The sequence below is a fragment of the Macaca thibetana genome, chromosome 2 (assembly GCF_024542745.1).
Source record: "Macaca thibetana thibetana isolate TM-01 chromosome 2, ASM2454274v1, whole genome shotgun sequence".
Lineage (NCBI taxonomy): Eukaryota > Metazoa > Chordata > Mammalia > Primates > Cercopithecidae > Macaca > Macaca thibetana.
The window spans coordinates 41,079,406-41,106,460 of record NC_065579.1 but is presented as its reverse complement, the minus strand read 5'-3'; the positions used below and the strand labels follow the sequence as shown (position 1 = coordinate 41,106,460).

The window sequence follows — 27,055 nt, the reverse complement described above, 5'->3', positions numbered from 1 at the left end:
TTACTTCCAACTATGTGGTCAATTTTTGAATAAGTGTGATGTGGTGCTGAGAAGAATGTATATTCTGTTGATTTGGGGTGGAGAGTTCTGTAGATGTCTATTAGGTCTGCTTGGTGCAGAGCTGAGTTCAAGTCCTGGATATCCTTGTTAACTTTCTGTCTCATTGATCTGTCTAATATTGACATTGGGATGTTAAAGTCTCCCATTATTATTGTGTGGGAGTCTAAGTCTCTTTGTAGGTCTCTAAGGACTTGCTTTATGAATCTGGGTGCTCCTGTATTGGGTGCATATATATTTAGGATAGCTAGCTCTTGTTGTTGAATTGATCCCTTTACCATTATGTAATAGCCTTCTTTGTCTCTTTTGATCTTTGTTGGTTTAAAGTCTCTTTTATCAGAGACTAGGGTTGCAACCCCTGCTTTTTTTTTTTTTTTTTTTTTTTTTTTTTTGCTTTCCATTTGCTTGGTAGATCTTCCTTCATCCCTTTATTTTGAGCCTCTGTGTGTCTCTGCACGTGAGATGGGTCTCCTGAATACAGAACACTGATGAGTCTTGACTCTTTATCCAGTTTGCCAGTCTGTCTTTTAATTGACACATTTATCCCATTTATATTTAAGGTTAATATTGTTATGTGTGAATTTGATCCTGTCATTTTGATGATAGCTGGTTATTTTGCCTGTTAGTTGATGCAGTTTCTTCCTAGCATTGTTGATCTTTACAATTTGGCATGTTTTTGCAGTGGCTGGTACTGGTTGTTCCTTTCCATGTTTAGTGCTTCCTTCAGGAGCTGTTGTAAGGCAGGCCTGGTGGTGACAAAATCTCTCAGCATTTGCTTGTCTGTAAAGGATTTTATTTCTCCTTCACGTATGAAGCTTAGTTTGGCTGATATGAAATTCTGGATTGAAAATTCTTTTCTTTAAGAATGTTGAATATTGGCCCTCACTCTCTTCTGGCTTGTAGGGTTTCTACCGAGAAATCTGCTGTTAGTCTGATGGGCTTCCCTTTGTGGGTAACCCGACCTTTCTCTCTGGCTTCCCTTAACATTTTTTACTTCATTTCAACCTTGGTGAATCTGACAATTATGTGTCTTGGGGTTGCTCTTCTCAAGAAGTATCTTTGTGGTGGTCTCGGTATTTCCTGAATTTGAATGTTGGCCTGTCTTGCTAGGTTGCGGTAGTTCTCCTGGATAATATCCTGAGGAGTGTTTTCCAGCTTGGTTCCATTCTCCCTGTCACTTTTGGGTACACCAATCAAACGTAGATTTGGTCTTTTCATATAGTCCCATATTTCTTGGAAGCTTTGTTCGTTCCTTTTTACTCTCTTTTCTCTAAACTTATTTTCTTGCTTCATTTTATTAATTTTATCATCAATCACTGAAATCCTTTCTGCCACTTGATCAAATCGGCTACTGAAGCTTGTGGTGCATGTGTCACCTAGTTCTCATGTCATGGTTTTCAGCTCCATCAGGTCATTTGAGGTCTTCTCTACACTGTTTTTTCTAGTAAGCCATTTGTCTAATCTTTTTTCAAGGTTTTTAGCTTCCTTGTGATGGGTTTGAACATCCTCCTTTAGCTTGGAGAAGTTTGTTATTACTGATCTTTTGAAGCCTACTTCTGTCGACTCATCAGAGTCATTCTCCATCCAGCCTTGTTCCGTTGCTGGTGAGGAGCTGTGATCCTTTGGAGGAGAAGAGGCGCTCTGATTTTTAGAATTTTCAGCTTTTCTGCTGTGGTTTCTCCCCATCTTTGTGGTTTTATCTACCTTTGGTCTTTGATGATGGTGACTTACAGATGGGATTTTGGTATGGATGTCCTTTTTGTTGACGTTGATGCTATTCCTTTCTGTTTGTTAGTTTTCTTTCTAACAGTTAGGTCCCTCAGCTGCAGGTCTATGGGAGTTTGCTGGAGGTCCACTCCAGAACCTGTTTGCCTTGGTATCACCAGCGGAGGCTGCAGAACAGCAAATATTGCAGAACAGCAAATGTTGCTGCCTGATCCTTCCTCTGAAAGATTCGTCTCAGAGGGGCACCCGGCTGTATGAGGTGTCAGTTGGGTCCTACTGGGAGGTGTCTCCCAGTTAGGCTACATGGAGGTCAGGGACCCACTTGAGGCAGTCTGTCCGTTCTTTTTTTTTTTTTTTTTTTTTTTTTTTTTTTTTTTTTTTTTTTTTTTTTTTTTTTTTTTTTTTTTTTTTTTTTTTTTTTTTTTTTTTTTTTTTTTTTTTTTTTTTTTTTTTTTTTTTTTTTTTTTTTTTTTTTCAAACACCATGCTGGGAGAACCACTGCTGTCTTTAGAGCTGTCAGACAGGGATGTTTCAGTCTGCAGAAGTTTCTGCTGCCTTTTTTCAGGTATGCCCTGCCCCCAGAGGTGGAGTCCACAGAGGCAGGCAGGCCTCGTTGAGCTGTGGTGGGCTCCACCCAGTTTGAGCTTCCTGGCTGCTTTGTTAACCTACTCAAGCCTCAGCAATAGTGGACGCCCCTCCCTCAACCAGGCTGCCACCTTGCAGTTCAATCTCAGACTGCTGCACTAGCAGTGAGCAAGGCTCCGTGGGACCCACTGAGCCAGGCATGGGATATAATCTCCTGGTTTGCAATTTGCTAAGACCATTGGAAAAGCACAGTATTTGGGTAGCAGTGTCTCGATTTTCCTGGTACAGTCTGTCATGGCTTCCTTTGGCTATAAAAGGGAAGTACCCTGACTCCTTGTACTTCCTGGGTGAGGTGATGCCCCGCCCTGCTTTGGCTCACCCTCTGTGGTCTGCACCTGCTTTCCAGCCAGTCCCAATGAGAAGAACCAGGTACCTCAGTTGGAAATGCAGAAATCACCCATCTTCTGCATCAATCACACTGGGAGCTGCAGACTAGAGCTGTTCATATTCGGCCATCTTGGACTTGGGTGTATTTTTTAAAATCCATCATTATAGTCTTATTTTTCCCCTTTACTAGTTAGAAAATTATATGCTTCTGTTTGATTCTTCAGTTGATGTCCTAGAAATTCTCAAGCATCCTTAACTTATTCAAAAGCCCAATGTTATCAGATACCTTTACCAGTGTCCACCTGGATTGTAAACAAACTTAGAACACTGTTACTCCATTTGCCCTACTCTCAGCTAATATATTTCTGTTATTGTGCACTTTAATTGTATATTTTAAACTTCACAAGATCTCGTTATGTAGTCTGTGTTTAGACTCACTCACTTTTTTGCTCTATTTTTTTCTATATCTCTGCTTTTCTATCAGGGAGTCTTCTGCGTGAAGCATCTTCTTTAGAATTTTTTTACAGAGCAGATTGGATGAACTCTCAGATTTATTTTGTGTCATGTATTTGAAAATATATTACTTTTGCCTTTAGTATTCATTAATGAATGTTTTCACTGGCTTTAGAATTTTAGATCAGCAATTATTTTCTTTCAGCACATTGAAGATATGTCTAGGTATGACTGACTTTTTTTTTCTTTTTTCTTTTTTACTTTATCCCAGTTGCAGTATGTTGGGTTTCTAGAATGTGTGGATTTGTGTCTTTCATTGATTCTCAAATTTTTCTTAGCCATTAGCTCTTCAAATGCTGCTTCCACTCCATTCTTTCCTTTGTTCTTGGGTACCAGTTATGCATTATACTTCATCAGTGTATCCTCTATTTGGAGGAGTATGTCTTCTGTATTTTTCTGAATGCAGCATAAAGAACTGAAAGAAGCATCTTCCAAAAGTTAACAGTTTATTAATGTCACATGCTTTTCACATTATACAGTTAGATATTTCCTTCATTCTGTGGTGGGGGGTGGGACAGGACAGAGTATGTGTGTGTGTGGTATATGTGTAAAATCCCAGAATGCTTTATTTCCAGAGGAGAACATTATAAGATAGGGTTTATTCAAATGAGTCTTACAATCTGCTATCTAAGAAGTCATGAAGTTTTGACGCAGGAATGACCTGAATTGCCCTGCAAGAGAAGTGGATTCTTTTAAATATACTTTTCTTTAACTCCTATTGCACTTTTTGTCTTTTTTCATTCAGGCAACTCAAATTTTTTAATTGCCAATTTCTGTTTCTTTTGATTCTACAAAAGAAACTATGTTTCCGGTAGCCCCTAAACCTCAGGATTCCAATCAACCGTCAGATAGACTCATGACTGAAAAACAGGTAAACTTAAAATATTTAAGACATTGCTTCTCAAAATATGTGCCAAAGAATGCTACATGGCAAACAGGAAAATTTGACTTTAAAAGGATTCTTTTCTCATAATTTTGGGAAATGCTGGGTTAAAGACTATGAAATGCTTTAATTACTCTAAGACTTCACAATATTAGTCTCCAAAGGGAGGATTTAGTATACAACATTTCATACCTACTTAACACTAGTTTGATGAACATTTCATTAGACTAGTGTTCTGTAGCATGTACTTTGGAAAATGCCATTCCCAGCTATTTTCAGAATTTACAATTACTTTACCTTAAAATGTAAGAGGTATCAGGGAACAATATGTATAAGTTAATCATTCAAAATATGTGACTTTTTAATGTATAGAGCATTTTATTTTTATGAGTTACAGTAGATGTTCTGAGACACTAACTCAGAGCTTTTGGCTCCTAAAACAAACATCAGTGATAATTTTAGTTGTATCTACCACGTAGTTAAACTCTGTGATCAGAAAGACTAAAGCATAAATGAGGGAAAAGTTATGAGTGGGAGGAGGTGTCAAAAAAAAGGAGGAAAAAGTCAACAGTCAAAAAGAAAGATTTATTTGACTTTGAGAGCATCTTTCAGTATGATTCTGTTAGAGTCAGTTATCCAGATGGACAGGCTCCTTTTTATAGTTAGACCTTGTCCATTTGACAAGGAGCTGTCTGAAATATTGGCTCCAACTAGTCAGGTATGTTTTGCTTTTTTTGTGACCCTAGTCATTATGAAAGTGATACTTAGAAGTGACTCACCTTTTCTTTACTATTCAGTTATTATAGCCTAGTGTGCAGCTGTTTATTCTGAGCAGGGCATGGTTTGGCTTATTAAATCTAAAACCTTAGAGTTGTTTGATTCACTGAAATTACAAGGTGTTTTTATTGTTGTTGGTTTTGTCCATTGAGGCCTACATGTGAGTATTCTGTATAATGCAACAATTTGTGCTTATTTACATACTTCTAGTCTATTACTAATTTTGCTAGAAACAATAAATGTGTTTTTTGGATATTGTATATGCATAAACATTTATACTTAAAACTTTTGAAGAAAATGTTCTATTCTGAAAATGCAGGAAATTATGTCTGAGAGAATTTCTTCACTTTGTATCTTAAAGTTGACCCTTTTCCCTCTCTTTGTAATTGTAGCAGGAAGAAGCAGAATGGGAAAGCATAAATGTGCTATTGATGATGCATGGCTTAAAACCTTTGTCTCTAGTCAAAAGAACAGATCTCAAAGGTAATTAGATCCTATTCTTGCTGCTTAAGGTAAAAAGAATTTTTCCTTAAAAATTTTTTTATCTTAAATCTTTTGCCTTTTATTTTTACTATCTGTATTACATACTTTTTAAAATGTAGATCTCATCATTTTTGACAAGCAGTCATCACAAAGGATGAGACAGAATTTGAAATTGTTGGTGGAAGAAACATCACGTCAACAGAACATGATACAGGAGCTTATAGAAACTAATCAGCAGCTTAGGTAAGAAAATGGAAAATATTTCTTTTGAATTGTTTGTATGCATTCTAAAAATAACTGCATTGAAAACAATCTTGAAATTTAATTTCCCATTTTGATTAAATATTAAACTAAAAAATATTTTTGGCTGGGCGCGGTGGCTCAAGCCTGTAATCCCAGCACTTTGGGAGGCTGAGACGGGCGGATCACGAGGTCAGGAGATCGAGACCATCCTAGCTAACACGGTGAAACCCCGTCTCTACTAAAAAAAAAATACAAAACACTAGCCGGGCGAGGTGGCGGGCGCCTGTAGTCCCAGCTACGTGGGAGGCTGAGGCAGGAGAATGGCGTGAACCCGGGAGGCGGAGCTTACAGTGAGCTGAGATCCGGCCACTGCACTCCAGCCTGGGTCACAGAGCGAGACTCCGTCTCAAAAAAAAGAAAAAAAAATTTTTTTTTGTAGGTAAAATTTTAATAGGTAAATCTTTTGGTAATAGCTTAGCATGTATGTTTAATGGTACCCTATATTTCTTCTATTAGTTTCTGTTGCAGGATGAGCATCTCAAATCTGAAAATTTGAAAGGCTCCAAAATTTGAAACTTTTTGAGCACCAACATGATGCTTAAAGGAAATGCTTATTGGAGCATTTTGGATTTCGGATTTTCAGATTTGAGATACTTAACTAGTAAGTATGATGCAAATATTCCAAAGTCTGAAAAATCTGAAATATGAATCACTTCTGATTCCAAGCATTTTGGATAAAGAGAATGCAAAGAAACTTTAGAAAGTCAATATGTTGTTATATGGATATGTTTGGTAATTTGATTTATTTTTAATACTAAGGGAAGAAATTGTATGTCTTTTAACTTAGAAATGAACTTCAGCTAGAGCACAGCCGAGCAACCAATCAAGAACAACGAGCTAATGACTTGGAACAAATTATGGAGAGTGTGAAATCCAAAATTGGTGAATTGGAGGATGAATCACTAAATAGGGCTTGCCAGCAACAGAATAAAATAAAAGATCTTCAAAAGGAGCAGAAAACTTTACAGGTACTGAGTTATGAATTCCTAGATGATGGTTAGTTAGTACTAAAACAGCTCATTATGGTCCCAGGTGACTTCCATGTTGTTTGATTCAGTGGTTTTTACCTTTTCTGGCCTATCACTGCTACCTTGAAATTTTCTTCACTTGATTTCTAGAATGTCCTCTTTGTTTCCCTCTGACCTCACTGATCATTCTCTAATTTCTTTTGCTGTTTTTTTCCCCTCATCTCCCTAGCCTCTTAGTGTTGGAATTCCCCAGTGCTCAGTCTTTGGATCTTTTCTCTTTCCTATATACTTTGATTCCTTTGGTAATCTCAATCTAATATAGGATCCAAAATTTATATCTGTAGCCCTGTCCTCTCCCCAAATTCCAGACTCATATCCAGTTGCCTACTTGATATCTCTACTGGATATCTAATAGGCATCTACAACTTTATTTACTTTTTTGAGTCAGCATCTGGCTCTGTCACCCAGGTTGGAGTGCAGTGGCGCAATCACGGCCCAGTGCAACCTCTGCCTCCTGCGCTCAGGTGATCCTTCCACCTCAGCCTCTGGAGTAGCTGGGACTACAGGCATATGCCACCATGCCTGGCTAATTTTTATATTTTTTATAGAGACAGGCTTTTGCCATGTTACCTAGGCTGGTCTCAAACTCCTGAGCTCAAGTGATGCGCCTGCCTCGGCCTCCCAAAGTGCTGGGATTACAGGTGTGGGGCACTGCACCTGGCTGGCATCTACAACTTTTTATGTCTAAAACAGAAATGGCAATTTTATGACATTAAATAATTAACTTTCTAATTTTAAAAACTTAAAACTTGGGTGTTTATTGTGATTAAAGGAAATGAGTCTTGTGCTGGTAACTAGTGTTTAGTTGTGTGAGATGTTTCTGATCTTTACCAACATTATATCATTATAAACATTAAGTTCTTATTTTAGTGGTTTTGCTGACACAACACTATATATATAACCTTTGCATATGTGAGTTCAGGCTATCTAAAAGGGAGCAGTATTCATCAGGCAGGGTCTGGAAGTCCCCTCAGTGTATGCTGGCAGTATTGGAAGGATCAGATGAGTTAGTATAAATTCCATGGAGTCCAAGAGAATTAACCAGAGATACTAGGGAGCTCTAGTATGAGGATAGAGGCAGTTGGTGCTCTGACCTTGTTTATGTGCCAGCTTGGGGCAGGCAGTACTAGAGCTGCTGATATTGATCATAGTTTCAGAGAAGACATTGTTTGACAAACTCTTCTACTATTAGAATGCTATATTTTTAGGTTGGCTTTTTTTTTTTTGAGACAGAGTTCAGCTCTGTCGCCCAGGCTGGAGTGCAGTGGCATGATATAGCCTCACTGCAACCTCCGCCTCCCAAGTTCAAGCGATTCTCCTGCCTCAGCCTCCCAAGTAGCTGAGACTACAGGCATGCACCACCATGCCTGGCTAATTTTTTGTGTTTTAGTAGAGACGGAGTTTCACTATCTTGGCCAGGCTGCTCTTGAACTCCTGACTTCATGATCCACCCGCCTCAGCCTCCCAAAGTGCTGAGATTATAGGCGTGAGCCACTGCGCCTGGCCTAGGTTGGCTTTGTTAACAAGGTTGCTTTCCTCATTGATAGTATATTTATAACATCTCTCTAAAAGGAGGGGTATTTTGGAAATATTTTCTGTATGCATTGGTTTTGACCTTGCTCTTATAGAGCAAGTAGAAATCTGAAGCTCTGGCCGGGCGCGGTGGCTCAAGCCTGTAATCCCAGCACTTTGGGAGGCCGAGGCGGGCGGATCACAAGGTCAGGAGATCGAGACCACAGTGAAACCCCGTCTCTACTAAAAATACAAAAAATTAGCCGGGCGCGGTGGCGGGCGCCTGTAGTCCCAGCTACTCAGGAGGCTGAGGCAGGAGAATGGCGGGAACCCGGGAGGCGGAGCTTGCAGTGAGCCGAGATCGCGCCACTGCAGCCTGGGCAACAGCGTGAGACTCCGTCTCGAAAAAAAAAAAAGAAATCTGAAGCTCTTTAAATCATTGACTTATTGGTGTGAAAAAGCAGCCATCAGAAGCTGTAAAGGTGCTGTGCTGGGTCTTTGGCTGAGTGAACAAGTTCAGAGCAGGGAAGACCAGTGGTCTTTGTTGGGGGAAGATATCTATTTATATTTCAGAGAGGTTGCGATATAATTAATAACAAAATTAAATTATTAGAAATACAAGGCTTACAAATTTACCAGGGTTTTAAGCACTTCAAAGAACAGATACATGAGAGTTCATTGGTAAGGGGTGACTTGAATGTAATGCCATGTATTTTCTATCAAATGGTTTCATCTATCATAAATGATTTATCATGCCTTTAGCTCTTTGTTCCACGTCCCAAAGATTTGTCCTGTAGCTTATAAATTGGTACAGAGGAGGTTTCATGTTTCAGTCACCCATAGAAGGGAAAGGCAAATAGGATTGAGGAGTGGATACCTGGGGTTGGGGAAGGCTATCTGTCCTAATATGATCAACTGAAATTAGTTGTTTGTTTTTTTAAGTCTCTGATGGGTACTTTAGGGAGTGTCAACAGAAATCACAAACCCAAGGAATTGCTGTCCCTGAATGTTGCTAGGTTGCCTCATTTCATACTAGTCAAACATCTTATTCTATTATAGAGAAGGAAAAAATATTTTTACTTCTATCCTTTCAGATTCTCAATCAGGGCTCTATAACAAAAGCCTAACAAGTGAAAAACAAACAAGTTTATGAATATGTTTGTATCATACATATATGGGAGAAACCCATGGATGTTGGGCTCAAAGAGATTGCTAGAACTTGGACTTCTATAGCATCTTAACAACAGCCACCACCAGTAAATTTTCAGAGAAGTGGCAAGACAAAGGAAAAAGACTTTGAGTCTCTAGGGAAGCAAATTGTGGGAAGGTAAATATATCAGGGACTAATGGAAGATAAGGGCTAGTTAGTAAAGTTGGTTATGTAGAGTCCTTAGTGCCACCTCTGGGCTAATAAGGATCCAGGGTTGTCAGTGGATTAATTTCTGTACAAATTTATGTACTCCTTTAGGCTAATAAAGGAAGGGCAGAGAGCTTTTCTTGTGTTACTGTCTTAGTTGCCTTCAACTCAGAATAATCCTTATACCAAAGTGGCATGTTTTGAGGTGTCAGCTTCTATTCTTGACCATATTAATCAATCTTTGCTTTCTTGAGAAGATTAAAGTGCCTGTGGAGAATAATTATTTCATAGTTTAAGACACATTCTTCTATTTTTGGTATACAGTTGCTTCCAATTTTAGAATGATTTAGTGCTGCATGTTTTGTAGTTGGGAGAAAGGAAACATTGGTTTTGTATGTATATGCAAAGAGGTCAAGGAAATTTGCAAATGTTTGAGGTATATTGAAAGACTTTTGGGAAAAGACAATTCAGATGGCATGGGCTATTGATATAATTGATATTCAGTTTTTTCATTCAGCATAATTATTTCAAGATTCACCCATGTAGTTGCACATATCCATAGTGTATTCCTTTTTATTGCTGAGAAGTACTCCATTGTATGGATATACCACAGTTTGTTTATCCATTCATCTGTTGATGGACATTTTAGTTGTTTCTAGTTTTTGGCTATTACAAAGAAAGCTCTTGTAAACTGTATGTTCAAATATTTGTGTGGACATATGCTTTCAGTTTTCTTGGGTAGATACCTAGAATTAGAATTCCTGAGTTATATGGTAAGTATACATTTAAGTTTTTTTTTTTTTTTTTAATACTTTAAGTTCTGGGGTACATGTGCAGAACGTCAGGTTTGTTACATAAGTATACACTTGCCATGGTGGTTTGCTGTACCCATCAACCCATCATCTACATTAGGTATTTCTCCTAATGCTATCCCTCCCCTAGCCCCCCACCCCCCAACAGGCCCCAGTGTGTGATGTTCCCCTTGCTGTGTCCATGTGTTCTCATTGTTCAACTCCCACTTATAAGTGAGAACATGCGGTGTTCAGTTTTCCATTCTTGTGTTAGTTTGCTGAGAATGATGGTTTCCAGCTTCAAAGGACATGCACTCATCCTTTTTCACAGCTGCGTAGTATTCCATGATGTATATGTGCCACATTTTCTTTATCCAGTCTATCACTGATGGGCATTTGAGTTAGCTCCAAGTCTTTGCTGTCATAAATAGTGCTGCAATAAACGTGTGCATGTGTCTTTATAGTAGAATTATTTATAATACTTTGGATATATACTCAGTAATGGGATTGCTGGGTCAAATGGTATTTCTTCTGGTTCTAGATCCTTGAGGAATTGCCACACTGTCTTCCACAATGATTGAACTAATTTACACCCCCACCAACAATGTAAAAGTGTTCCTATTTCTCCATATCCTCTCCAGCATCTGTTGTTTTCTGACTTTTTAATGATCACCATTCTAACTGGTGTGAGATGGTATCTTGAGGTTTTAATTTGCATTTCTCTAATGACCAGTGATGATGAGCTTTTTTTCACATGTTTATTGGCCATATAAATGTCTTCTTTTGAGAAGTGTCTGTTCATATCCTTCACCCACTTTTCGAGGGGGTTGTTTTTTTCTTGCAAAATTGTTTAAGTTCTTTATAGATTCTGGATATTAGCCCTTTGTCAGGTGGATAGATTGCAAAAATTTTCTCCCATTCTGTAGGTTGCCTGTTCACTCTGATGGTAGTTTCTTTTGCTGTGCAGAAGCTCTTTAGTTTAATTAGATCTCACTGGTCTATTTTGGCTTTTGTTGCCTTTGCTTTTGGTGTTTTAGCCATGAAGTCTTTGCCTATGCCTATGTCCTCAATAGTATTGCCTAGGTTTTCTTCTAGGGATTTTATGGTTTTAGGTCTTACGTTTAAGTGTTTATTTGATCTTGAGTTAATTTTTTGTGTAAGGTATAAGAAAGGAGTCCAGTTTCAGTTTTCTGCATATGGCTAGCCAGTTTTCCCAACACCATTTATTAAATAGGGAATCTGTTCCCCATTGCTTATTTTTGTCAGGTTTGTCAAAGATCAGATGGTTGTAGATGTGTGGTGTTATTTCTATGGCCTCTGTTCTGTCCCATTGATCTATATATCTGTTTTGGTACCAGTACCATGCTATTTTGGTTACTGTAGCCTTGTACTATAGTTTGAAGTCAGGTAGTGTGTTGCCTCCAGCCTTTTGCTTAGGATTGTCTTGGCTATGCAGACTCTTTTTTGGTTCCATGTGAAATTTAAAGTAGTTTTTTCTGATTCTGTGAAGAAAGTCAATGGTAACTTGATGGGGGTAGCACTGAATCTATAAATTACTTTGGGCAGTATGGCCATTTTCACGATATTGATTTTTCCTATCCATGAGCATGGAATATTTTTCCATTTGTTTGTATCCTCTCTTATTTCCTTGAGCAGTAGTTTGTAGTTCTCCTTGAAGAGGTCCTTCATATCTCTTGTAAGTTGTATTCCTAGGTATTTAATTCTCCTTGTAGCAATTGTGAATGGGAGCTCACTCATAATTTGGCCTTGTTTGTCTCTTATTGATATATAGGAATGCCTGTGATTTTTGCACATTGATTTTGTATCCTGAGACTTTGCTGAAGTTGCTTATCCGCTTAAGGAGATTTTGGGCTTTTCTAAATATACAATTATGTCATCTGCAAACAGAGACAATTTGACTTCCTCTTTTCCTATTTGTAATACCCTTTCTTTCTTTCTCTTGCCTGATTGCCCTGGCCAGAACTTCCAATACTATGTTGAATAGGAGTGGTGCAAAAGGGCATTCTTGTGCCAGTTTTCAAAGGGAGTGCTTCCAGTTTTTGCCCATTCAGTATGATATTGGCTGTGGGTTTGTCATAAATAGCTCTTATTATTTTGAGGTACGTTCCATCGATACCTAGTTTATTGAGAGTTTTTAGCATGAAGCGCTGTTGAATTTTGTCAAAGGCCTTTTCTGCATCTATTGAGATAATCATGTGGTTTTTGCCTTTGGTTCTGTTTACGTGATGGATTACGTTTATTGATTTGCATGCGTTGAACCAGCCTTGCATCCCAGGGATGAAGCCAACTTGATCTTGGTGGATAAGCTTTTTGATGTGCTGCTGGATTCGGTTTGCCAGTATTTTATTTAGGATTTTCACATCGATGTTCATCAGGGATATTGGCCTGAAATTTTCGTTTTTTGTTGTATCTCTGCCAGGCTTTGGTATCAGGATGATGCTGGCCTCATAAAATGAGTTAGGGAGGATTCTCTCTTCTTCTATTGATTGGAATAGTTTCAGAAGGAATGGTACCAGCTCCTCTTTATACCTCTGGTAGAATTCGGCTGTAAATCCATCTGGTCCTGGACTTTTTTTGGTTGGTAGGCTGTTAATTATTGAGCCTGTTATTGATCTATTCAGGGATTCCAACTTCTTCCTGGTTTAGACTTGGGAGGGTGTATGTGTCCACGAATTTATCCATTTCTTCTAGATTTTCTAGTTTATTTGTGTAGTGGTGTTTATAGTATTCTCTGATGGTAGTTTGTAGTTCTGTGGGATCAGTGGGGATAACCCCTTTATCATTTTTTATTGCGTGTATTTGATTCTTCTCTTTTCTTCTTTATTAGTCTGGCTAGCGGTCTATCTATTTTGTTGATCTTTTCAAAAAACCAGCTCCTGGATTCATTGATTTTTTTTGAAGAGTTTTTCATGTCTCTAGCTCCTTCATTTCTGCAGTAATCTTAGTTATTTCTTGTCTTCTGCTAGTTTTTGAGTTTGTTTGTGCTTGCTTCTCCAGTTCTTTTAATTGCGATGTTAGGGTGTCTATTTTAGATCTTTCCTGCTTTCTCTTGTGGGCACTTAGTGTTATAAATTTCCCTGTACACACTGCTTTAAATGTGTCCCAGAGATTCTGGTACATTGTGTCTTTGTTCTCATTGGTTTCAAAGAACATCTTTATTTCTGCCTTCGTTTTGTTATTTACCCAGTAGTCATTCAGGAGCAGGTTGTTCAGTTTCTATGTAGTTGTGCAGTTTTGAGTGAGTTTATTAACCCTTAGTTCTAATTTGATTGCACTGTGGTCTGAGAGACTGTTACGATTTCTGGTTTTTTTTGCATTTGCTGAGGAGTGTTTTACTTCCAATTATGTGGTCAGTTTTAGAATAAGTGTGATGTGGTGCTGAGAATGTATATTCTGTTGATTTGGGGTAGAGAGTTCTGTAGATGTCTATGAGGTCTGCATGGTCCAGAGCTGAGTTCAAGTCCTAAATATCCTTGTTAATTTTCTTTCTCATTGATCTGTCTAATATTGACAGTGGGGTGTTAAAGTCTGTCACTATTACTGTGTGGGAGCCTGAGTCTCCTTGTAGGTCTCTTTAAGAACTTAACTTTATGAATCTGGGTGCTCCTGTATTGGGTGCATATATATTTAGGATCGTTAGCTCTTGTTGTTGCACTGATCCCTTTACCATTAGGCAATGCCCTTCTTTGTCTCTTTTGATCTTTGTTGGTTTAAAGTCTGTTTTATGAGAGACTAGGATTGCAACCCCTGCTTTTTTTTTTTTTTTTTTTTTTTTTTTTTGCTTTCCATTTGCTTGGTAAATATTCCTCCATCCCTTTATTTTGAGCCTACGTGCGTCTTTGCAAGTGAGATGGGTCTCCTGAACATAGCACACCAATGGGTCTTGAGTATCTAATTTGCCAGTCTGTGTCTTTTAAATAGGGCATTTAGCCCGTTTACATTTAAGGTTAATATTGTTATGTGTAAATTTGATCATGTCATTATGATAGTAGCTGGTTATTTTGCCTGTTAGTTGATGCAGTTTCTTCATCAGGACTGTGGTCTTTATAGTTTGTTATGATTTTGTGATGACTGGTACCAGTCGTTCCTTTCCATGTTTAGTGCTTCCTTCAGGAGCTCTTTAAGGCAGTCCTGGTGGTGACAAAATCTCTCAGCATTTGCTTGTCTGTAAAGGATTTTATTTCTCCTTCACTTATGAAGCTTAGTTTGGCTAGATATGAAATTCTGGGTTGAAAATTATTTAAGAATGTTGAATATTGGCCCCCACTCTTCTCTGGCTTGTAGGGTTTCTAGAGAGAGATCTGGTGTTAGTCTGATGGGCTTCCATTTGTGGGTAACCCCGACCTTTCTCCCTGGCTGCCCTTAACATTTTTTCCTTCATTTCAATCTTGGTAAATTGGACGATTATGTGTCTTAGGGTTGCTCTTCTTGAGGAGTATCTTTGTGGTGGTCTCTGTATTTCCTGAATGTGAATGTTGGCCTGTCTTGCTAGGTTGGGGAAGTTCTACTGTATAGTATCATGAAGAGTGTTTTCCAACTTGGTTCCATTCTCCCCATCACTTTCAGGGACACCAATCCAACGCACATTTGGCCTTTAACATAGTGGCATATTTCTTGGAGGCTTTGTTCATTCCTTTTCATTCCTTTTTCTCTATCTTGTCTTCTTGCTTTATTTCATTAAGTTGATCTTCAATCTCTGATATCCTTTCTTCTGCTTGATCAATTCGGCTGTTTATACTTGTGTATGCTTCACGAAGTTCTTATTTATTTATTTATTTTTTGAGACGGTGTCTTGCACTGTCGCCCAGGCTGGAGTGCAGTGGTACGATCTCGGCTCACTGCAAGCTCTGTCTCCCAGGTTCACACCATTCTCCTGCCTCAGCCTCCCAAGTAGCTGGGACTACAGATGCCTGCCACCATGTCTGGCTAATCTTTTGTATTTTTAGTTGAGACTGGGTTTCACTGTGTTAGCCAGGATGGTCTTGATCTCCTGACCTTGTGATCTTCCTGCCTCGGCCTCCCAAAGTGCCGGGATTACAGGGGTGAGCCACCGCGCCTGACCAGCTTCACGAAGTTCTTATGCTGTGTTTTTCAGCTCCATCAGGTTATTTATGTTCTTCTCTAAACCGGTTATTCTCGTTAGCAATTCATCTAACCTTTTTTCAAGGTTCTTAGCTTCCTTGCATTGGGTTAGAACATGCTCCTTTAGCTTAGAGGAGTTTGTTATTACCTACCTTCTGAAGCCTACTTCTGTGAGTTTGTCAAACTCATTCTCTATTTGGTTTTGTTTCCTTGGTGGCAAAGAGTTGTGATCCTTCGGAGAAGAGGTGTTCTGGTTTTTGGAATTTTCAGCCTTTTTGTGCTGGTTTCTCCCCATCTTCGTAGATTTATCTACCTTTTGTCTTTGATGTTGATGACCTTATGATGGGGGGGGGTCTCTGAGTGGACGTCTTTTTTGCTAATGTTGATGCTACTCCTTTCCGTTCGTTAGTTTTCCTTCTAACAGTCAGGCCCCTCTGCTTCAAGTCTGCTGGAGTTTGCTGGAGGCCCACTCCAGACCCTGTTTGCCCGGGTATCACCAACAGAGGTTGCAGAACAGCAAAGATTGCTGTCTGTTCCTTCCTCTGGAAGCTTTGTTCCAGAGGGGCACCGGCCAGATGCCAGCTGGAGCTCTCCTGTATGAAGTGTCTGTCGGCTCCTACTGGGAGGTGTCTCCCAATCAGGAGACCCGGGGTTCAGTGATCCACTTGAGGAGGTAGTTTGACCCTTAGCGGAGCTTGAATGCCGTGTTGGGAGATCTACTGCTCTCTTCAGAGCCATCAGGCAGGGACGTTTAAGTCTGCTGAAGCTGTGCCCACAGCTGCCCCTTCCCCCGGGTGCTCTGTCCCAGGGAGATGGCGGTTTTATCTATAAGCCGCTGACTGGGGCTGCTGCCTTTTTTTCAGAGATGCCCTGCCCACAGAGGAGCACTCTAGAGAGGCAGTCTGGCCACAGTGGCCTTGCTGAGTGGCAGTGGGCTCTGCCTAGTTTGAACTTCCAGGCGGCTTTGTTTATTCTCTGAGGGTAAAACTGCTTACTCAAGCCTCAGCAATGGCAGATACCCCTCACCCCACCAAGCTCAAGCATCCCAGGTTTACCTCAGACTGCTGTGTTGGCAGCGAGAATTTCAAGCCAGCAGATCTTAGCTTGCTGGGCTTCATGGGGATGGGACCCGCCTACCCAGACCACTTGGGTCCCTGGCTTCAGTCCCCTTTCCCGGGGAGTGAACGGTTCTGTCTCACTGGAATTCCAGGTGCCACTGGAGTATGAAAAAAAAAAAAAAAAACTCCTGCAGCTAGCTCAGTGTCTGTCCAAATGGCCACCCAGTTTTGTGATTGAAACCCAGGGTCCTAGTGGTGTAGGCACTAGAGGGAATCTCCTGGTCTTCGGGTTGTGAAGACTGGGAAAAGTGCAGTATCTGGGCTGGAGTGCACTGTTCCTCACTGCATAGTCCCTCCCAGCTTCCCTTGGCTAGTAGAGTGAGTTCTCTGACCCCTTGTGTTTCCCAGGTGAGGCAACACCCCACCCTGCTTCAGTTCGCCCTCCGTGGGCCGCACCCACTGTCCAACCAGTCCCAATGAGATGAACTTGGTACCTCAGTTTGGAAACACAGAAATCAACCGCCTTCTGTGTCGATCTCACTGGGAGCTGCAGACCGGAGCTATTCCTTTTCAGCCATCTTGGCAGCAATCCTCACATTTAAGTTTTTAAGAAACTGTCAGACTTTTTCAAAGTAGCTCTATCATTTTATATTCTGACCAGTATATGAGATTTCTAGTTTCTTTTTGTCCTCATCAACCCTTGGTATTTGTCACCTTAATTTTGATGAATATTTTCACTGGGTATAGAATTACAAGTTGGTAGTTACTTTCTTTCAGCATTTGAAATATTCCATTATCTCTTAGATTCCATTGTTTCTGCTGAGAATTCAATTGTCAATCTATTTGCTGCTCCTTTGAAGGCAATTTATAATATCTCTGACTACCTTTACTATTTTTATCCTTGTTTTTGGTTGTTTGTTTGTTTTTTGTTTTTGGTGTAGAGTCTTGCTCTGTTGTCCAGGCTAGAGTGCAGTGGTGCAATCTTGGCTCACTGCACCCTCCGCCTCCTGGGATCAAGTGATCCTCTCACCTCAGTCACCTGAGTAGCTGGGATTACAGGTGTGTGCCCAGCTAATTTTTGTATGTTTAGGTAGAGATGGGGTTTCACCATGTTGGCCCGGCTGGTCTTGAACTCCTGGACTCAAGTGATCTGCCCGCCCTGGCCACCCAAAGTGCAGGGATTACAAGCATGAGCCACCATACACAGCTTGTTTTTGTTTTAAAGCATTTTTACTTTGTGCCTAGGCAAGTTTTCTTTTGATTTATCTTCCTTTGATTTTGCAGCATTTCTTGAATGTGTAGCTTGATGTCTTTTATCAGTTTGGGTACATTCTTAGCTATTATGTCTTCAAATATTGTTTCTGCCCCATTTTCTCTTTTCAATTTCCCCAGGAGTCCAATTCCATTAGTATTTATCATTGACTACCCTATGTCTTTCATGTTTATTCTTTTTTGTATTTTTGTTACTCAAAGCTCATTTTGGAGTGAAACTTTCCAGCCTTTTTTTTTTTTTTTTTTTTTGATACTTTAAGTTCTAGGGTACATGTGCACAATGTGCAGGTTTGTTACATATATATACATGTGCCATGTTGGTGTGCTGCACCCATTAACTCGTCATTTACATTAGTTATATCTCCTAATGCTATCTACCCCCCTCCCCACAATAGGACCCGGTGTGTGATGTTCCCCTTCCTGTGTCCAAGTGATCTCATTGTTCAATTCCCACCTATGAGTGAGAACATGCAGTATTTGGTTTTCTGTTCTTGTGATAGTTTACTGAGAATGATGGTTTCCAGCTGCATCCATGTCCCTACAAAGGACACGAACTCATCCTTTTTTATGGCTGCATAGTATTCCATGGTGTATATGTGCCACATTGTCTTAATCCAGTCTGTCACTGATGGACATTTGGGTTGATTCCAAGTCTTTGCTATTGTGAATAGTACCGCAATAAACATACGTGTGCATGTGTCTTTATAGCAGCATGACTTATAAGCCTTTTGGTATATCCCCAGTAATGGGATGGCTTGGTCAAATGGTATTTCTAGTTCTAGATCCTTGAGGAATCGCCACACTGTTTTCCACAATGGTTGAACTAGTTTACAGTCCCACCAACAGTGTAAAAGTGTTCCTGTTTCTCCACATCCTCTCCAGCACCTGTTGTTTCCTGATTTTTTAATGATTGCCATTCTAACTGGTGTAAGATGGTATCTCGTTGTGGTTTTGATTTGCATTTCTCTGATGGCCAGTGATGATGAGCATTTTTTCATGTGTCTGTTGGCTGTATGAATGTCTTCTTTTGAGAAGTGTCTGTTCATATCCTTTGCCCACTTTTTGATGGGGCTGTTTTTTTCTTGTAAATTTGATTGAGTTCTTTATAGGTTCTGGATATTAGCCCTTTGTCAGATGAGTAGATTGCACAACTTTTCTCCTATTCTGTAGGTTGCCTGTTCACTCTGATGGTAGTTTCTTTTGCTGTGCAGAAGCGCTTTAGTTTAATGAGATCCCATTTGTCAATTTTGGCTTTTGTTGCCTTTGCTTTTGGTGTTTTAGACGTGAAGTCCTTGCCCATGCCTGTGTCCTGAATGGTATTACCCAGGTTTTCTTCTAGGGCTTTTATGGTTTTAGGTCTAAAATTTAAGTCTCTAATCCATCTTGAATTAATTTTCGTATAAGGAGTAAGGAAAGGATCCAGTTTCAGCTTTCTACTTATGGCTAGCCAATTTTCCCAGCACCACTTATTAAATAGGAAATCCTTTCCCCATTTCTTGTTTTTGTCAGGTTTGTCAAAGATCAGATGGCTTTAGATGTATGGTATTATTTCTGAGGGCTTTGTTCTGTTCCATTGGTCTAGATCTCTGTTTTGGTACCAATACCATGTGGTTTTGGTTACTGTAGCCTTGTAGTATAGTTTGAAGTCAGGTAGCATGATGCCTCCAGCTTTGTTCTTTTGGCTTAGGATTGTCTTGGCAATGCGGGGTCTATTTTGGTTCCATATGAACTTTAAAGCAGTTTTTTCCAATTCTGTGAAGAAAGTCATTGGTAGCTTAATGGGGATGGCATTGAATTTATAAATTACCTTGGGCAGTATGGCCATTTTCACGATATTGATTCTTCCTATCCATGAGCATGGTATGTTCTTCCATTTGTTTGTGTCCTCTTTTATTTCACTGAGCGGTGGTTTGTAGTTCTCCTTGAAGAGGTCCTTTACATCCCTTGTAAGTTGGATTCTTAGGTATTTTATTCTCTTTGAAGCTATTGTGAATGGGAGTTCATTCATGATTTGGCTCTCTGTCTGTCTGTTATTGGTGTATAAGAATGCTTGTGATTTTTGCACATTGATTTTGTATCCTGAGACTTTGCTGAAGTTGCTTATCAGCTTAAGGAGATTTTGGGCTGAGACAATGGGGTTTTCTAAATATACAATCATGTCATCTGCAAAGAGGGACAATTTGACTTCTTCTTTTCCTAACGGAATACCCTTTATTTCTTTCTCTTGCCTGATTGCCCTAGCCAGAACTTCCAACACTATGTTGAATAGGAGTGGTGAGAAACAGCATCCCTGTCTTGTGCCAGTTTTCAAAGGGAATGCTTCCAGTTTTTGCCCATTCAGTATGATATTGGCTGTGGGTTTGTCATGAATAGCTATTATTTTGAGGTGCGTTCCATCAATACCGAATTTATTGAGAGTTTTTAGCATGAAGCGCTGTTGAATTTTGTCAAAGGCCTTTTCTGCATCTATTGAGATAATCATGTGGTTTTTGTCTTTGGTTCTGTTTATATGCTGGATTACGTTTATTGATTTGTGTATGTTGAACCAGCCTTGCATCCCAGGATGAAGCCCACTTGATCATGGTGGATAAGCTTTTTGATGTGCTGCTGGATTCGGTTTGCCAGTATTTTACTGAGGATTTTTACATTGATGTTCATCAGGGATATTGGTCTAAAATTCTCTTTTTTTGTTGTATCTGTGGGCAGGCTTTGGTATCAGGATGATGTTGGCCTCATAAAATGAGTTAGGGAAGATTCATCTCTTGTTCTGTTGATTGGAATAGTTTCAGAAGGAATGGTGTTAACTCCTCCTTGTACCTCTTGTAGAATTCGGCTGTGAATCTGTCTGGTCCTGGGCTTTTTTGGTTGGTAGGCTATTAATTATTGCCTCAATTTCAGAGCCTGCTGTTTGTCTGTTCAGGGACTCAACTACTTGGTTTAGTCTTTGGAGAGTCTAAGTGTCCAGGAAATTATCCATTTCTTCTAGGTTTTCTAGTTTATTTGCATAGAGGTGTTTGTAGTATTCTCTGATGGTAGTTTGTATTTCTGTGGGTTGGTGGTGATATCCCCTTTATCATTTTTTACTGCGTTTATTTCATTCTTCTCTCTTTTCTTCTTCATTAGTTTTGCTAGCAGTCTATCAACTTTGTTGATCTTTTCAAAATACCAGCTCCTGGATTCATTGATTTTTTTGGAGGGTTTTTTGTGTCTCTATCTCCTTCAGTTCTGCTCTGATCTTAGTTATTTCTTGCCTTCTGCTAGCTTTTGAATGTGTTTGCTCTTGCTTCTCTAGTTCTTTTAATTGTGATGTTAGGGTGTCAATTTTAGATCTTTTCTGCTTTCTCTTGTGGGCATTTAGTGCTATAAATTTCCCTCTACACATTGCTTTAAATGTGTCCCAGAGATTCTGGTATGTTGTATCTTTGTTCTCATTGGTTTCAAAGAACATCTTTATTTCTGCCTTCATTTTGTTATGTACCCAGTAGTCATTCAGGAACAGGTTGTTTAGTTTCCATGTAGTTGAGCGGTTTTGATTGAATTTCTTAGTCCTGAGTTCTAGTTTGATTGCACTGTGGTCTGAGAGACAGTTTGTTATAATTTCTGTTCTTGTACATTTGCTGAGGAGTGCTTTACTTCCAACTATGTGGTCAATTTTGGAATAAATGTGACGTGGTGCTGAGAAGAGTGTATATTCTGTTGATTTGGGGTGGAGAGTTTTGTAGATGTCTATTAGGTCCACTTGGTGCAGAGTTGAGTTCAATTCCTGGATATTTTGTTAACTTTTTGTCTCGTTGATCTGTCTAATGTTGACAGTGGGGTGTTAAAGTCTTCCATTATTATTGTATGGGAGTCTAAGTCTCTTTGTAGGTCTCTAAGGACTTGCTTTATGAATCTGGTTGCTCCTGTATTGGGTGCATATATATTTAGGATAGTTAGCTCTTCCTGATGAGTTGATCCCTTTACCATATTGTGATGGCCTTCTTTGTCTCTTTTGATCTTTGATGGTTTAAAGTCTGTTTTATCAGAGACTAGGATTGCAACCCCTGCTTTTTTTTGTTTTCCATTTGCTTGGTAGATTTTGCCTTATTTTGAGCCTATGTGTGTCTCTGCATGTGAGATGGGTCTCCTGAATACAGCAAACTTGACTCTTTATCCAATTTGCCAGTCTGTGTCTTTTAATTGGACCATTTAGTCCATTTACATTTAAGGTTAATATTGTTTTGTGTGAACTTGATCCTGTCATTATGATATTAGCTGGTTATTTTGCTCGCTAGTTGATGGAGTTTCTTCCTAGCATCGATGGATGTTACATTTTGACATGTTTTTGCAATGGCTGGTACTGGTTGTTCCTTTCCATGTTTAGTGCTTCCTTCAGGATCTCTTGTAGGGCAGGCCTGGTGGTGACAAAATCTCTAAGAATTTGCTTGTCTGTAAAGGATTTTATTTCTCCTTCACTTATGAAACTTTGTTTGGCCGGATATGAAATTCTGGGTTGAAAATTCTTTTCTTTAAGAATGTTGAATATTGACCCCCACTCTCTTCTGGCTTGGAGAGTTTCTGCTGAGAGATCCGCTGTTAGTCTGATGGGCTTCCCTTTGTGTGTAACCCGACCTTTCTCTCTGGCTGCCCTTAACATTTTTTACTTCATTTCAACTTTGGTGAATCTGACAATTATGTGTCTTTGAGTTGCTCTTCTCGAGGAGTGTCTTTTTGGCGTTCTGTGTATTTCCTGAATTTGAATGTTGACCTGCCTTGTTAGGTTGGGGAAGTTCTCCTGGATGATATTCTGAAGAGTGTTTTCCAACTTGGTTCCATTTTCCCCGTCACTTTCAGGCACACCAATCAGACGTAGATTTCGTCTTTTCACATAATCCCATATTTCTTGGAGGCTTTGTTCATTTCTTTTTACTCTTTTTTTCTCTACACTTCTCTTCTCGCTTCATTTCATTCATTTAATCTTCAATTGCTGATACTCTTTCTTCCAGTTGATTGAGTTGGTTACTGAAGCTTGTGCATTTGTTATGTAGTTCTCATGTAACGGTTTTCATCTCTATCAGTTCTTTTAGGGTTTTCTCTGCATTGATTATTCTAGTTATCCATTCATCCATTCTTTTTTCAAGGTTTTTAGTTTCTTTGCGCTGGTTACGTCGTTCCTCCTTTAGCTCTGGAAGTTTGATCGACTGAAGCCTTCTTCTCTCGACTCGTCAAAGTCATTCTCTGTCCAGCTTTGTTCTGTTGTTGGCGATGAGTTACGTTCCTTTGGAGGGGGAGATGTGCTCTGATTTTTTGAATTTCCAGCTTTTCTGCCCTGCTTTTTCCCTATCTTTGTGGTTTTATCCGCCTTTGGTCTTTGATGATGGTGATGTACTGATGGGGTTTTGGTGTGGGTGTCCTTTGTGTTTGTTAGCTTTCCTTCTAACAGTCAGGACCCTCAGCTGTAGGTCTGTTGGAGTTTGCTTGAGGTCCACTCCAGACCCTGTTTGCCTGGGTATCAGCAGTGGAGGCTGCAGAAGATAGAATATTGCTGAACAGCAAGTGTTGCTGTCTGATTCTTGCTCTGGAAGCTTCGTCTCAGGGGTGTACCCTGCCATGTGAGGTGTTGGTCTGCACCTAGTGGGGGATGTCTCCCAGTTAGGCTACTCAGCGCTCAGGGACCCACTTGAGCAGGCAGTCTGTTCGTTCTCAGATCTCAACCTCCGTGCTGGGAGATCCACTGCTCTCTTCAAAGTTGTCAGACAGGGGCATTTACCTCTGCTCAGGTTTCTGCTGCTTTTTGTTTAGCTATGCCCTGTCCACAGAGGAGGAGTCTACAGAGGCAGGCCGGCCTCCTTGAGCTGTGGTGAGCTCCACCCAATTCGAGCTTCCCTGTGGCTTTGTTTACCTACTTAAGCCTCAGCAGTGGCATGCGCCCCTCCCCCAGCCTTGCTGCTGCCTTGCAGTTAGATCTCAGACTGCTGTGCTAGCAATGAGGAAGGCTCCGTGGGCATGGGACCGTCTGGGCCAGGTGTAGGATATAATTTGGTGTGCCGTTTGCTAAGACCCTTGGTAAAGCACAGTATTAGGGTGGGAGTTACCCGATTTTCCAGGTGTTGTGTGTCTCAATTTCCTTAGGCTAGGAAAAGGAATCCCCTTCCCCCTTGTGCTTCCCAGGTGAGGCGATGCCTCACCCTGCTTCAGCTCTCGCTGGTCCACTGCAGACCAGCGCCAACTGTCCGACACGCCCCAGTGAGATGAACCCAGTACCTCAGTTGAAAATGCAGAAATCACCCGTCTTCTGGGTCGCTCATGCTGGGAGCTGGAGGCTGGAGCTGTTCCTATTTGGCCATCTTGGGCGTGCTCATGTTTATTCTTTATGTTTCTTCCTTTTGTCTTTTGATACTTTATTCTGGATATTTTCTTTTGGTTATTGTGTTTTTTAGTTTTAGAATTTCTAGTGTCTTTGCTTTGGTTTCCAGCTTTCTGCTGAAATTCTCTGTTTTGTGTCTCTGAATATATTAAGTTTACTTATTTTTAAAATCTGTGTCTGATTTTGGGAACAAGATAGAGGTGGTGGCTGCATAATATTGTGAATGCCCTAGATGCTACTGAATTGTTCACTTTAAAATGGTTAATTTTATGTTATGTGAACTTCACCTCAATTTTTAAAAGTCAGTATGTCTGATAATTTGACTCTGGTTCTCAGTGGATTATTTTTTATAGCCTGTTGTTTTTGTAGGTTTCCTTTTATGCTGTTTTTACTCCTGGTGTGCCTGGTTGTTTTTTACTGAGCGCTGAGCTTTGTATAGGAACTGCTGTAGAAATAAGTTGAGGTCTGCTGTGGTGTTATTTTACCCTAGAGGTAATCATGATTGCTTCTGGTAGACATCTAGGTGTACTAGTAATCTGGGATCATCTTAATCCAGCTTTAGAGATTGTGATGATTTGAAATATACCTCAGTCCCAAAGAAAACTAGTATATTTCTAGTTCATCATTATTCCTAGCGTGTAGTGTGAAAAGTTTCCTAGGACCTTCCCTTCTGTTAGGCTTTTGTGTCTAATTTTTCTTTCATATCCCTGCCAGGCATAAGTGAAAATATCTCTGGTCACCTTCTTAGCTTCTGACACCTTTTCAGGTGTCTGAAAACACACTTGTGGGAAATGTGGCTCCAAAAGCTAGACTCACTACTTTGGGTTTCCTTTTTCTTTTCTTTCTTTTTTCTTTTTTCTTTTTTTGTTTTGAGACGGTGTCTTGCTCCATCTCTCAGCCTGGAGTGCAGTGGTGCGATCTCAGCTCACTGCAACCTCCACCTCCCAGGTTCACGCGATTTGCCCACTTCAGCCTCCTGAGTAGCTGAAATTACAGGCGTGCACCAGCATACCCAGTTAATTTTTGTACTTTTAGTGGAAACAGGGCTTCACCATGTTGGCCAGGCTGGTCTCGAACTCCTGACCTCAGGTGATCCACCTGCCTCGGCCTCCCAAAATGCTGGGATTACAGGTATGAGCCACCGCACCTGGCCGATTTTCCTTTTTCTCCAGAATCATGGCCCTGTAATTTTCATTTCCTTGTTAGCACTTTCAAACAGATTTACAAATTTTTTGATCATCTTTTTGAAGTTTTTCTCAGTAGGAGAATTGGTCTGAATTACCTAGTCTATTATTTACAGAACAGGAATTCTCTTTTACTTCCTTAAGAGCTAGAGTGCAGTGGTGCACTCCTGGGATCCCTCCTGGGATCAAGTGATCCTCTCACCTCAGTCACCTGAGTAGCTGGGATTACAGGTGTGTGCCCAACTAATTTTTGTATATTTAGCTGGGCACTAAATTGTCTGTGTCTGATAATTCTAATGTTGGATGTTCTTTGTGGGCTTGATCTGTTATGTCTTGTTTCTTTTTTTATTTTTTTTAAATTTCCATAGGCTTTGGGGGAACAGGTAGTTTTTGGTTACATTTATAACGTCTTTAGTGGTGATTTGTGAGATTTTGGTGCACCCATCACACAAGTAGTATATACTGAACCCAATTTGTAGTCTTTTATTCCTCACCCCCTTTTCACCCTTTCCCCTCTGAATTCCCAAAGTCCATTGTATCTTTTTTATTTTTTTTATTTTTTATTTTTTTGCAACGGAGTCTCACTCTGTCACCCAGGCTGGAGTGCAGTGGCATGATCTCAGCTTACTGCAACCTCTGCCTCTCGGGTTCAAGCAATTCTCCTGCCTCAGCCTCCTGAGTACCTGGGACTACAGGCTCCTGCCACAATGTCCAGCTAATTTTTGTATTTTTAGTAGAGATGGAGTTTCACCATGTTGGCCAGGATTGTCTTGATCTCCTGACCTCGTGATCCACCACATTGGCCTCCTAAAGTGTTGGGATTACAGGTGTGAGCCACCGCGCCCGGCCCGTTGTATAATTCTCATGCCTTTTCATTCTCATAGCTTAGCTCCCACTTATGAGTGAGAACATATGTTCAGTTTTCCATCCCTGAGTTACTTCACTTAGAATAATAGTCTACAATCCTGTCCAGATTGCTGCGAATGCCATTCATTCATTCATTTTTATGGCTGAGTAGTATTCCATCGTGTATGCATACCACAGTTTCTTTATCTACTTGTTGATTGATGGGTGTTTGGGCTGGTTCCACATTTTTGCAATTGTGAATTGTGCTTTTGTATAATGTTATACATTATATGAATTGTGTGTTTGTATAATGACTGCTTTTCCTCTGGGTAGATGCCCAGTAGTGGGATTGCTGTATCAAATGGTAGTTCTACTTTTAGTTCTTTAATGAATCTCCAAACTGTTTTCCATAGTGGTTGTACTAGTTTACATTCCAACCAGTAGTGTAGAACTTTTCCCTTTTCACCACATCCACACCAACATTGATTGTTTTTTGATTTTTTGATAATGGCCATTCTTGTGGGAGTGAGGTGGCATCACATTGTGGTTTTGATTTGCATTTCACTTTTGCATTGGTGATGTTGAGCGTGTTTTCATGTGTTTGTTGGCCATTTGTATATCTTCTTTTGAGAATTCTCTATTCATATCCTTAGCTCACTTTTTGATGGGATTATTTGTTTTTTCTTGCTAATTTGTTTGAGTTTCTTGTAGATTTTGGATATTAGTCCTTTGTCAGATGTATAGATTGTGACCATTTTTTCTCACTCTGTGGGTTGTCTGTTTACTCTGCTGACTGTTCCTTTTCCCGTGCAAAAACTCTTTAATTAAGTCCCACCTACTTATCT

General features: G+C 40.0%; 2 protein-coding genes across 10 annotated transcripts in view; one reads left to right on the top strand and one right to left on the bottom strand.

The window, feature by feature from the left end:
- The window catches only part of FAIM (Fas apoptotic inhibitory molecule), a 296,369-nt gene that overhangs the window by 68,490 nt on the left and 200,824 nt on the right, over positions 1-27,055 (bottom strand). The window lies entirely within an intron of this gene.
- The window catches only part of CEP70 (centrosomal protein 70), a 107,355-nt gene that overhangs the window by 29,069 nt on the left and 51,231 nt on the right, over positions 1-27,055 (top strand). For 5 of the 9 annotated variants that reach the window (XM_050779705.1, XM_050779701.1, XM_050779702.1 and 2 more), the window contains 4 exons: positions 4,065-4,138; positions 5,320-5,410; positions 5,530-5,653; positions 6,501-6,681. In XM_050779705.1, the coding sequence (XP_050635662.1) occupies positions 4,070-4,138; positions 5,320-5,410; positions 5,530-5,653; positions 6,501-6,681 (465 nt within the window). In that variant the 5' untranslated portion in view covers positions 4,065-4,069. Of the gene's footprint in view, positions 1-4,012; positions 4,139-5,319; positions 5,411-5,529; positions 5,654-6,500; positions 6,682-27,055 lie in introns of those variants that run through there. The other 4 variants (XM_050779706.1, XM_050779703.1, XM_050779707.1 and 1 more) reach the window with 3 other exon arrangements.